Source organism: Dendrobium catenatum, unplaced genomic scaffold (genome assembly GCF_001605985.2).
Source record: "Dendrobium catenatum unplaced genomic scaffold, ASM160598v2 fragScaff_scaffold_412, whole genome shotgun sequence".
NCBI lineage: Eukaryota > Viridiplantae > Streptophyta > Magnoliopsida > Asparagales > Orchidaceae > Dendrobium > Dendrobium catenatum.
Genome location: NW_021318874.1, coordinates 769,231 through 781,372, shown reverse-complemented (window position 1 = coordinate 781,372; position 12,142 = coordinate 769,231). Strand labels below are relative to the sequence as shown.

The following is a 12,142-nucleotide window of genomic DNA, read 5'->3' as shown; positions in this document are numbered from 1 at the left end:
TTTATATCAAATGCTATTTTTTTAGAGAGCTATTGTTCTTTTAAAGACCTGTAGTTTTTACCATGTTTGACATGAATTCGTTCTATCTATAATAAGAGTCAAAAAGCTTGACACAAAATTGACTCAATTAGAAAGCAGGTTGTCTAACCTATTTATTACAAGGACCGTGTAATTTTTTAAAGTGTAATATATATGTCTATTCTAACAACGAATTTCTAATTTTTAAAAACTGAAACCCAAATAGTAATATGGACAATTAATTTTGAGTTAGTTTAAGGTTACTAAGTTGAACTTGAACAAAACTTAATTAATAATCTATTATATAAACTTGAACCGAATAGTAATCGGGTCAACCCGAAGCCAATATTCTTGAGTTGGGTTCTCCTATCAAATAATTTATTGGCACCCCTACCTTCTCTCACTCAACCATCAATTGCCTTTATTTATTAGCCAAATTACATTGCAAAGATTTAGTAATGTTTTGGTGTAGTTGAACTCTTCATTTGTGTAATATGTCATAACAAACTATAATTTTGAAAGAAAATTTGGTTATTTTTTATCTATCTTGTACTCAAAATGTGCACAAGAAATAAAAAATTTATTTGTTTTCGTATTTTTGGAATCAGGATGAAAAGCTACGTGCAAATTCCGCACATAATAACTTCTCCTGTAACAGTAAGAGAGGGGGCCGGGTCTTCATTCGAATCAACATAACAGACAATACGACAAAATAATAATAATAATAATTTAAAGATTATGCTCCCGAAATATAATTTATGATTTTCAAATATTAATTTAAAATATCACTTGAGATTTTTCATGCATTTCTTATTGATTATGTCTACCATAGCTATTATTGAGGTGACCCAACAATAATGAGTTAGTGACACGTCAATGAGAACCCTCTCTCAAAAATTTTATCTTGAAAGGCCCTCTTATGAATGCTCTAAAAAATATCCCTCTCTCACATAAATTATGGCTTGCATGGTTTAATAGAAGAAAATAATATTGAATTGTAGCTCTATTAATGTATATTAAAAAATATTAATTTTGGGTCCATAAGATATTGAGTATGATTATCGTTTTAAAATTAACAGTGATTAAAGATTTGGATATATTATTAGAAAATGATTAGCTTTGTTAACATTAGTAACTTACTCTTAATCGTTAATCATTCAAAATTAATTATTGCACTAATTATAATATAAGTGTATAATTATCTTATCTATCTAAATTTATATATTTTATTTTATTTTTAATGTTTTTTATTAAAATGTCGAATATCTTCTCAGAAATTAGAAGAATTAGATGTGTTACGATCCAAATTAATATCTCAAATTAAGATAAATAACTAAACATATAAATCAAAAGTTTAAAATTATTTGCTCCCAAAAATTGCTCACATTTTATTATGAAAAAAAAATCAAAATATATTAATTAAGATTAATACAATATAATTATTAATTATTTATTTATGTATTATATTTTTCTATTAAAAAAATCATTAATGTTGGACCCAAATTTAATACTCAGATTTTACTGAAAGATTGATTACGAATGAGAGAGAGAGAGGGAGGCGAATAGAGGGAGCTTTGTGATTTTTTTTTTCAGGAACGGGGATATCTACCAACGAGCCTACCAGCAACCAGCCTCTCAGGTGCAGGACATGCAGTTATTTTCTCCTTACTTAAAAAACCGTGCCACGTAAGAAGAAAATTGAACATAGATTAGGGGCTTCCCATCACCCACCCACCCAACTTTGTAATTAAATTGATAAAAAATGCAAAGGTTGAGATAAAGAAATTATTGTCCAGTTCGTAAAGCCCATTTTTTATTTTATTAGCTTTTACATAATAAACGCTAATATTCTCCGATTAAAGCTAATACTATTCTGTTTTTTTTTTTAATAAAAACTAAATGAAAAAGTATTCCAGCATGTTGATTCGTTATAAGCCATTGTCAATATCTTTCAGCTGCAACTATTTAAAGTGCCCGGTGTAAGCTACATTTTGCAAGGCTTTCAGCTGCGGCTTATCTTCTGTCTCCCTCTTGTCTCTCGTCCGTCTTCTAATCCTCCGCCTAGTGTAAAACAATAAGAAAGGGGAGTTTAATTAAAGGGGAAGAAAAAAAAAAGAAAATTTTCTTCTTTCTTCCCATTCCTTCAACCGTTTACTTTTTTCCCGCTTTGTTTTACCACAATTTGCCATCTAATCCACTTTGTCTCGGCTCGGGTGGGGCTCTCAGAAGAAGTGAAGCTTTGCTGCTCTCCCCTTGCTTTCCATTTTAACCCGCATTGCGTGCGTCGATCTTTATCAAGTGGTTGTGAAGTCGCAGAGAAGAAGGGAAGATTTCAGGGGAAGAGCTTAATCTCCTCTGCTTCTCTTTCCTTCTTTCTCTATCTTTCTCGCTCTGTTTTTCAAGTCATGAGTTTGGATCCGATATTGAGTTACTGACAGTCCATCTCCTCCGCATTTCCTTGCGTGATTTCTCAGCAAAGCCGGCCTCCAGTTTGAAATCGGAGCGAAAGGGGCCTGCTTGAAAGACTTTGGACTTTTGTCTTTAGCAAGGAAGCAGTGGAACCCCTTTATATATGCGTGCTTCTTGCCAGATTGGTTCTTGTAGCATTCCTATATTTTCTCCTTCTTAATCTTCAACTGAAACATCCCCTTTTCGAGATCTCACCTCTCTCTTTGCGGATCGAGCAATGGAGAGCGTGACGTCGTCGGCAGCGATGGCGGCGCTTCCGGAAACATTTCAGGAGGCGAGAGATGACATTGCCGGGCAGATAGGGCTGATCTGGGACCAGGTGAAGGCTCCGGTGATCGTGCCGCTGCTGCGACTGACGGCTTTTCTTTGCCTTGTCATGTCGGTGATGCTTTTCGTCGAGAAGGTCTACATGGCCATCGTCATCGTCGGCATCAAGCTCTCCGGCCGCCGCCCTGATAGGCGTTACAAATGGGAGCCACTCCGCGAGGACCTCGAGCTCGGAAACTCCGCATTCCCCATGGTCCTCGTTCAAATCCCCATGTTCAACGAGAAGGAGGTATAATCTCCTTAACCTGTTCTTCAACTCTCTCACTCATCTTCCCCCGTCTCCCTAATTTAAGCTTCGATTTCTGGGCGATGGTGTTACAGGTCTACAAGCTCTCCATTGGAGCTGCATGCGGACTCTCCTGGCCGTCCGATCGGATCATCATCCAGGTTCTCGACGATTCCACCGACCCCATCATCAAGGTCTGTAGACCAAGTTCTACCCAATCTCCCTGTCTTCTTCTCCTCCCCTACGCCTAAATTAATAAAATAAAGAGTTAATTAGTTTCAAACAAATTATGCAAATCCCACGTTTTGGCGCATATCAAAGCTATTTTAAATGGAACTCTTTCACAAAATCATTGCGGGTGTTCAGATCAATCCCCTCCTTGGAATGATTAAGCCAGCTAAGTTCTCATTAATATCTTATGAGCTGGCTCGCTAACTTGTCCAATAAGGGGATTTATGTACATAATAACAATTTAAACTATCCTTAAGCTTTTTTTATTTACTAAACTGCCCTTCAGTTCACCACCCTCTTCCATTCCAATTCTTTAAACTCCTGAGAATGAAAAAGACTGGCGATTTATGAAAGGCTTTTCATGACGATTAAGAGGAGTGGAAGCCATGAAAAGATCAAAGCTTAGAGAATTCAAATGAAAAAAAGAAAGGGCGTGAATCTAACGGTCGGGAAATGCAGGATTTGGTGGTGATGGAATGCGAGAGATGGGCGAGCAAGGGGATCAATATAAGGTACGAGATAAGGGACAACAGGAACGGCTACAAAGCCGGAGCGCTGAAGGAGGGGATGAAGCATAGCTACGTTAAGAACTGTGATTTCGTCGCCATCTTCGACGCCGACTTCCAGCCCGAGGCCGACTTCCTCTCCCGCACCGTTCCTTTCCTCGTTCACAACCCCCAACTCGGCCTCGTTCAAGCTCGCTGGAAATTCTGTAAGTCACCTTCTTCTTTCTTTCTTTTTTTTTATAATTTTGATGAAAAGAGTTCATCTTATACAATAAATTTACTTTTTTTTTCGGAGAAGTTTAAGCTTTTAAAAAAAAATTCTCAGTCCTAAGCAAAATTTTAAAATAATCATGAAAAAAAATTATTTTTTTAATCACTTAGGGTCTATTTTGACAACTTTTTATTTTTCTTATAACAATCATAACTTAGCTTTGAAATAAGCTGGAAAAAGTTGTTTTTTTAAGATAACAATCATAATTCATTAATTCTCAGAAATTTATGTTATAAAAAGCTGCTTTTTTTTAATCATAATAACTAAAAGTTATTTTCTGCACCATTGGAAATCAATTTTAGACTCTAAAACGGTCAAAAGAACGGTTCCAAATAAAGCCATAAGCTCTTTATGATTTGTCGATTAATCCAAATAGAGGAAGAAGATTATAATTACGTGTTCATATTGATAATAAAAATTCGGATAGATGAAATATTTACTAAATTAACCACAGTAAGAGTTAGTAGATTCGTGTGTCGGTGGGGGCTTTCTTGAACGTGCTTATCGTAACGTCCGTCTCTTTCGGAGATACTCGATTTGTTAATGGCGGTCGGAGGAGACGACTGCTACGTGATTTTGGGCCCGCCACACCTTTTTTTTTTTTTTACGCTTTAGCCCCTTTTTTTCCTTTATTCCCTTCTAATCCGGTCCGATTTGATTCACCAGTATTAGTAATTTAATTAATTAAACTCTTAATTCAAATATGAGAGCGAGAGAGGGAAGACGTCACGCTAAGACCGACCGATCGAAGCATTTGTGGGCCCACCGCTCGCCGACAAATTGCGGACAGCAAACTCTGTTGCCACGTGGAACCAAACTGTAAAGCGAAATGCTACTTTAGTTCGATACCCCCCCTGACCAAGCTCCTTATCACGTTCTAAGCAGCGGATTCACTCATAATTCACAACATTTTGTGGATTATTCCTTCGTTGCTTTTATAAGCAATTTTTATTCTATCACTGTCTTTTATAATCTTGATTCGAATCAACCCGTTTGTGAAATAGATTGGGTCCGGGTTCGGAATTTTGACCCATTTGAAAAAACGGGTTGGGTTCGGGTTGACTCGAAAACCCGCGGGTTTACTAAGAAGCTGTTTTAAGAAGCAATAAGAAAGCCGTCTGAAACGAAGCCTTATTCATTTGAGACGGTTTTCTTTATGCTTCTTAAATCAGCTTTTCATTACAAAAATTAAAAAATGTTGTATTAAAAAAATGTTTTAAAAAGCAATAAAAAAGTCATCCCAAACGAAGCGTTAGAGTTCGTTTGGTACGGATTTTTAATTGCTCCTTAAAACAGCTTTTTAATACAAAAATTAAAATTTATGTATTATAAAATTGTTTTAAGAAACAGTAAAAAAATCGTCCCAAAACTAAGCCTTAGTTTATCTGCATTGCTTTCACTGTGATGTTGGACTTTTTGTTCCAAACATGGCTAAATTTTTTTAGATTGAGCAATTAAGTTTAAGACGTCGTTAATACACTTTTTGAGAGAAAAGACTAAGCAGGTCGCCCTCTTAGATCACATGGCTAGATTTGCGGGGACAGCTCCGGTGATCTCGGCCCCCATGCTCTGCTGTCCATCTCCATTTTCAAAGCAGCGAAATACAGTTCACTCGCACCAAACAGTAAAGAAAAACTAAAACGAGAGAGATGGTGACGGGAGGCGAAGAGGAAAAAACTAATTCGGTGGGTTATGTAGAAGCTGCCCGGTTTGTGGCTGCCAAATGGGCCATTTGAACGGGGGGAGGTTGGGGCAGAAATCTATTAATGAGAACAAGTGGTGTGGTTGGTGGTGTTAAAAGCGACTGCAGTCCATTTCCCAAAACCCAACCATATCACTAAAGAAGCACATTACTGCAAACCTTTTATACTGCACAACTAATTATTTGCAGAAAAAAAATAATCTATTTTGAACTATTTTTTTGGACCTCGTGACTAGCAACATGGGTGGGCGTAGGGGTGTAAACGAGTCAGTCGAGTTTAAGCCCTTATCGAGTTCGGCTCAGCGAGATCGAGTCGAGCTCGAACTCGAGTTCGTTTCACTGTAAACGAGCTCGAGCCGGCTCGCGAGCCATAGGCGGGAATTTTAAATTTTAGGTGGGAATTTTAAAAATTAGGCGGGATTATTAAAAGTTAAGTGGGATTTTAAAAGTTAATTACAATTTACAAATAAAAATGAAATGTTTAACATTTAGATAAAACTTAGGTGGTTTTTATTATTTTTTTAATATTTAAATTTAATAAATAAAATAAATTATTTAAAAAATATTAATATTTATTCGAGCCGGCTCGCAAGCTCTGAGCAAGTTTGAGGTCGTCTCGTGAGTTCGATAAGCTCGGCTCCCGAGCTTATAAATGAGTCAAGCTCGAGCCGGCTCGGTTTACTTACATCATTAGGCGTAGTTCTCTTCCGCTGCCCTGCTTATCATTAAATTATTACTTCAAAGGTAGTACTTTGCAAATTATTGGAATATTGAATATATATTGTCTTTCAAAAAAAAAAAAAAAAAAAATTGGTATGCTCTAAGGGCATCTCAAGCCAAACTCCAAATTAGTGTAAGATGTAGCTGGTTTGTTTCATTTGAACGGCAACTAAATCGTTAATCGGTGGAGGGTGAACAATGCGACGTCCTAAGCAATGTTTCTGTCTCAGTCGGATTTGTCGAAGAAACACGCAAAAGAGGAGAAAGACTGTTACATTCGCAGAAGAGCGCAAAATGGAATTCGATTAAAGACGAATCGAATCACGACATTTTTTGCTGGAGATGCCCTAAATTGTGTGACTCAAATCAACGATCTTAAAGAAAAAAAAAATCTTGTCTTCTCCCTCAATCATTGGGCAAATTATTGCATCCGGTCACCTGATAGAGAGATTCATTCGCATCTCTCTCTCTACAGTAAAAGCACAGGTACTGTAGCATACCTGCACTTTACATGCGCTTTTACTATAGACAGAAAGAGATTCAAACGAATCTCTCTGTCAAGTGACCTTACGCAGCACTGCAATTACAAATATCATTAAATGCTCAATATTTTGGTTTGTCGGTGGGTATTAGATCTGTGGAAATATAGAAAATATTGAGTTTTTTTGGGGTAAAAATGTTCCACGATTTTATTTTATAGAAAAAAGGAATTGTGGAGCAGGGCCGGCCGTGCGCTCACTCGCGGGGCTGTGTTGCGCGCTGGATGCGGCCTCGGTAAGCCACCAAAACGCAGCATTTTTTTTCTTTTCTGGCCGGAATTATTCGGCCGCTTTTAGATACCGCAGACGCTCGCCGTAAAAATTCAACTGCGTTGTGGACCAGCTTTCGCCCATGTGTTCTGCTTTCCTGCTTCCTACCGACACTTCCATGTGCAGAGTTTTGGGGGCTTAGCTGATACAAAGTTTATTAATGAGCTTCACTCGTTTGAGTTAGAAAAAAAAAATTTTTTTTCCTTTTAATGGCTTTGGTGGTATATGCCTATTTTGTTTCTTTGAATAAGTACAGGCCTGTGCACATGCGCGTATTGTTAGAGGATAACATTCATGATTATTTCTGATTTTAAACTTTTTGTTTGGAGAAATTATTAAGTGTGGATTTCGGTTTCGGATTTCTCTCTGTCTACAGTAAAAGCGTAGTCTGCTACAGTAACTGTGCTTTGACTACGCTTTTATTATAGACAGAGAGAAATCCGGATGATTCTCGCTCTCCAGTGTCCGCACCTAATATTTTGCCTTTTGTTTGGGGGAGGGTTTGAGTTACAAACTTTTTTTTAATGGCTTTGGTGTTATATGCCTATTTTGTTTCTTTGAATAAACACAGGCCTTTGCACATGCACGTATTGTTAGAGGATAACATTCATGATTATTTATTTGTTAAACCTTTTTTTGTTTTGAGAAATTATTAGGTGTGGACACCGGACATATATAATCATTTGAATTTCTCTTTGTCTACAATAGAAGCGTAGTCAAAGCGTAGCTGCTACAGTAATTGCACTTTTAGTGCAGACAAAGAGAAATTCGGATGATTCTGTCTATCTGGTGTCCGCACCTAATAATTTGTCTTTTGTTTGGGGGAGGGTGAGAATAAGTGAGATGAAGAGAGCTTTTGGCCATTTTTGGTAGAAAAATGATATTTTGTTGATTGTTAGGTAGGTTTATTTGACTTAAAAAATTGGCACGGCCTGTAATTGTAAAGAAGAATGGTGAATCTTCCTGATGAATTCATTTTTTTTTTTTTGTTTCTTCCTATGTTCCTTTAGTTCTTCTCCTTCTTTTTTATTTGATTAATTGCATCTGTAATGCTGTCATTATTTGTTCATGGAGCTTAGTTTCACAGTCCTGTTTTAACTTTTGGTAATTTTTCTAATATTGAACAGCAAACTCCAACGAGTGTCTGATGACGAGGATGCAGGAGATGTCCCTGGATTACCACTTCACTGTTGAGCAAGAGGTTGGGTCCTCCATGTATTCCTTCTTTGGCTTCAATGGTGAGTATATCTTCCCAGTCAAGCTACTGTCTCTAAGAATCTCTCTTCTTTACAATGTACATTCTCTTGGAAAGATTTTGTTACAGTGAAATGTTTTTATGAACATTGCTAGTTGATCTTTGCATCCAGGGACTGCTGGAGTGTGGCGGATATCGGCGCTAAATGAAGCAGGAGGTTGGAAGGATCGGACCACTGTGGAGGACATGGACTTGGCTGTTCGAGCAAGTCTCAAAGGTTGGAAATTCGTATACCTCTCAGACCTTAAGGTACTCCAAAGTTTTCCCTTATAACTTTCATGCGCTAGCTTCTTTTAGGGGCTGTTTGGTATGCGGATTTAGGCCGGATTTGAGGCGAAATCCAGCCAAACGGCCTAAAATGCAAAACCAAATCCCCCGGAAACTGAAAGCCGCTGTAGACGGAAAATTCTGCCTTTTCATCGTAAATCCCGGATTCCCGAAATCCTCTCGTTCGGTGGATTTCCGAAATCCTCTAACTCTATTGGCGTGAGAAGGAAGAAACTCCGCCCAAATCTTTCAACCTTCTTAAATCCTGACTGGAATAGCCAAACAGTCACATAGGATTTATCATAAAGGTTACCAAACAGTTTTCAGGATTTAACCCCCTCAGAATTTAGTAAATCTGGATTTGAAGGATTTACAAAATCCTACTTAAATAAAATCCTAGATTCTACCAAACAGTCCCTTAGTATTGGCAGATGAACTATTACCTGACCCAACTTCTTGTTTATTTGAATCCTAAATACAGGTAAAAAATGAATTGCCAAGTACATTCAAAGCTTATCGATACCAGCAACACAGGTGGTCATGTGGTCCTGCAAACTTGTTCAGGAAAATGCTTATGGAGATTATAAGAAACAAGGTAAGAAAAATTGTATATTATTGTTTACCAAGTGACTTCATGCTTGCAATCTTAGTTAAATTTAATCACTTTTTTGTTTTATGGCTGTGCAGAAAGTATCTCCATTTAAGAAAGTACATGTCATCTACAATTTCTTCTTCGTTCGAAAGATCGTCGCTCATATCGTCACCTTCGTCTTCTATTGTGTGGTCATCCCTGCAACTGTCTTAGTTCCTGAAGTAGAAATACCAAAGTGGGGTTCTGTATATATCCCCTCCATTATCACCCTTCTTAATGCTGTTGGAACTCCAAGGTATAAAGATAAACTTCCTTCAAGTTTTGTTAGTTTCTCATCTCTATTTATTCTAATTTCTGTTTTCTTCATTCTATTACGTCCACAGGTCTCTCCACCTGATAGTATTCTGGATCCTTTTTGAGAATGTCATGTCTTTGCACAGAACAAAGGCAACCTTTGTAGGCCTCTTAGAGACTAGCAAGGTTAATGAATGGATAGTCACTGAAAAGCTTGGAGATGCATTAAAGACAAAAGCTATCACTAAAGCGTCTAAGAAACCGAAAATACGAATCGGCGATAGGTAATTTCTACTTGTTTTCATGTAATCAGATCCTCTAGCTCCTCCTCTGCCGTTGAGATATTGAAATTTTGCATTTCTAACAACAGGTTGCATGTGTTGGAGCTAGGGGTGGGAGCCTTCCTTTTCTTCTGTGGGTTCTATGATTTGGGATTTGGGAGGAACCATTACTTCATATACCTCTTTCTCCAAGGCTTTGCCTTTTTTGCAGTTGGTTTTGGATATGTAGGCATATTTGTTCCTCACTCCTGAAACTAAATTATGGCAATCTCCCTTCGATATGCAGCAATAGGCGTTAGAATCCTCCTCCAGCTTGTTATTTTGTGAAAGGCAGGGCTTGGTAGTCATGAGAAAACATGTACCAGATAAGTTATTCTGGCTTCGTTTGAGACGGCTTTCTTGCTGCTTCTTAAAGCAGCTTTCTAGAAAGCCGTCCTAAACAAAGCCTATGTGAATATTCAAGTACCAGCACCATGGCTATAGCATTGTATAACATTCAAAAGATGAAGTAAACAAATAGGTAGTTTTCCATCTGATGCAGAAGCAGAAAGCAGCAGCAGCCACAGCAGAAAAAGAAGATTGCTGAGATTGTAAGCTGAGCAAAGTGTAGGCAAACAAGTCTTGTTTGATTTGTATTTTGCTCTGTAATTTTGTTTTTTTTTTGTTTTAAAAAGCAAATAAGAAGATGTTTTAATTTGTCACCAGTCATATTGGGTATCATTTTTTCTTTTTTTTTAGGGTAATAACTAATAAGTGTCTGGAATTTGTTATCATTGTAATAATAAGATTTATTTCCTGTTTTATTAAGTAATCATTTTCTGCTGGGCTTAGCATGCAGCTTCACCTTCAGTTTGGTAATTTTTTATGAAACATAGCATTCTATGAAGATTTTCAGAACATAACTTTTTTTTTATTATTATTTAAATTATAGTTTAATATTTGGATACAAATAATTTTGTTTAAATTATTGTAATTTATTAATTTATCATTTAATTTATGTAATTAGACATAAACATTGCTTTCTGAATGTTTTCTCAGAAGTAATGATTTTAATTTCATATTGAGCAAGTTTAAAAAAATCATATATAAAAATAACTAAATTTATTAAAATCATCATCTAATTCTATATTATTAATCACAAATATATATTTCAAAGCTTTAAAAATTTTCTCAAATGAAAAAAATGATTTTTTTAAAATATATTATGTATTTACACGCAAGAAATGAGACCAAAAAAAGGAGTGAAATTAAAATCTTTATTCATTTAAAAAAATATATTTCTCATTTACAAGCAAATAAATCAAATAAAATGAGAGTAATTTCTTCGATTGATTAAGTTTTTATTTGGGACGGCTTTTTTACTTTTTTTTAAACAGTTTTCTAGTACAAAAATTTTATTTGTTATGTTAAAAAATTATTTTAAGAAGCATAATAAAGCCATCCCAAACAAAGCCTAAACCCTTTGGATGTTAGGGATGTCAGCAATACATACAACAGATAAAATATTTCAAATAATGTATTTAATTTGTAGTAAAAATATACTAAAACTTAAAGGTATTTGAAATTTGTCATTTAATTTAAGGTTTATATATCATTTGAATTTATAGATCTATACGATATTTTTTATTTTAAATAAATAAATATTAATCATATTTTTTATTATTTAAAAACTTGAGTGTTTTATAGGTCAAAAATGCCAAATAATTTTGAGCATGCTTGAGCCTACAATCAGCCTACGACCGATCACAAAAATAGATACTAGAACAATAATTCTTGTTCCCCTATGGCAAAACTATAGGCTACATAGTATCCTTCCTTCTTGAGCCATGTATGATTTTGCATAATTTACTCATCTGAACTCCTAGAAATCCTACGGCCCCTAAAGGCGATTGATTTACGAGCCGCTCAATTTGACTGTAAGCACGTCATATTCGAATATCATTTGATAGTCCAATTAATGCTCTCAAGTCTCCAAATAGACTTTGGACCTTTGATTTGGGATCGGATTGGATCAAATTTGGTATCGCTGGGTTCGTCTCTATGAGCTTATTGAAAGCGGAGTTTGGAAGGTCCCAAATTTAATTCTGGAAGTTTCTTGTTCATATTTGCATCAAAATTTGTGCCCGATCTAGACGATTTTTGGAGATGTATCAATTATAGACTTAACCCGTCGT

The 12,142-nt window shown here is 36.1% G+C and overlaps 1 protein-coding gene across 1 annotated transcript; it reads left to right on the top strand.

The window, feature by feature from the left end:
* Positions 1-2,002: 2,002 nt before the first annotated feature.
* On the top strand, positions 2,003-10,631 carry LOC110092725 (glucomannan 4-beta-mannosyltransferase 9). Its single transcript, XM_020817384.2, has 9 exons — positions 2,003-3,043; positions 3,136-3,234; positions 3,731-3,983; positions 8,407-8,517; positions 8,647-8,783; positions 9,283-9,396; positions 9,489-9,688; positions 9,777-9,971; positions 10,058-10,631. Exons 1-9 carry the CDS (start codon positions 2,705-2,707, stop codon positions 10,218-10,220), a joined length of 1,611 nt encoding a protein of 536 aa, XP_020673043.1. The 5' UTR covers positions 2,003-2,704; the 3' UTR covers positions 10,221-10,631.
* Positions 10,632-12,142: the final 1,511 nt, after the last annotated feature.

What these genes read in the sequence shown, in the direction of transcription:
- LOC110092725 (XM_020817384.2), top strand. Translation starts at nt 2,705, where the DNA reads ATGGAGAGCGTGACGTCGTCGGCAGCGATGGCGGCGCTTCCGGAAACA. An exon ending in CCATGTTCAACGAGAAGGAG is followed by an intron (nt 3,044 to 3,135) that starts GTATAATCTCCT and finishes ATGGTGTTACAG; the next exon opens with GTCTACAAGCTCTCCATTGG. An exon ending in TATACCTCTCAGACCTTAAG is followed by an intron (nt 8,784 to 9,282) that starts GTACTCCAAAGT and finishes TCCTAAATACAG; the next exon opens with GTAAAAAATGAATTGCCAAG.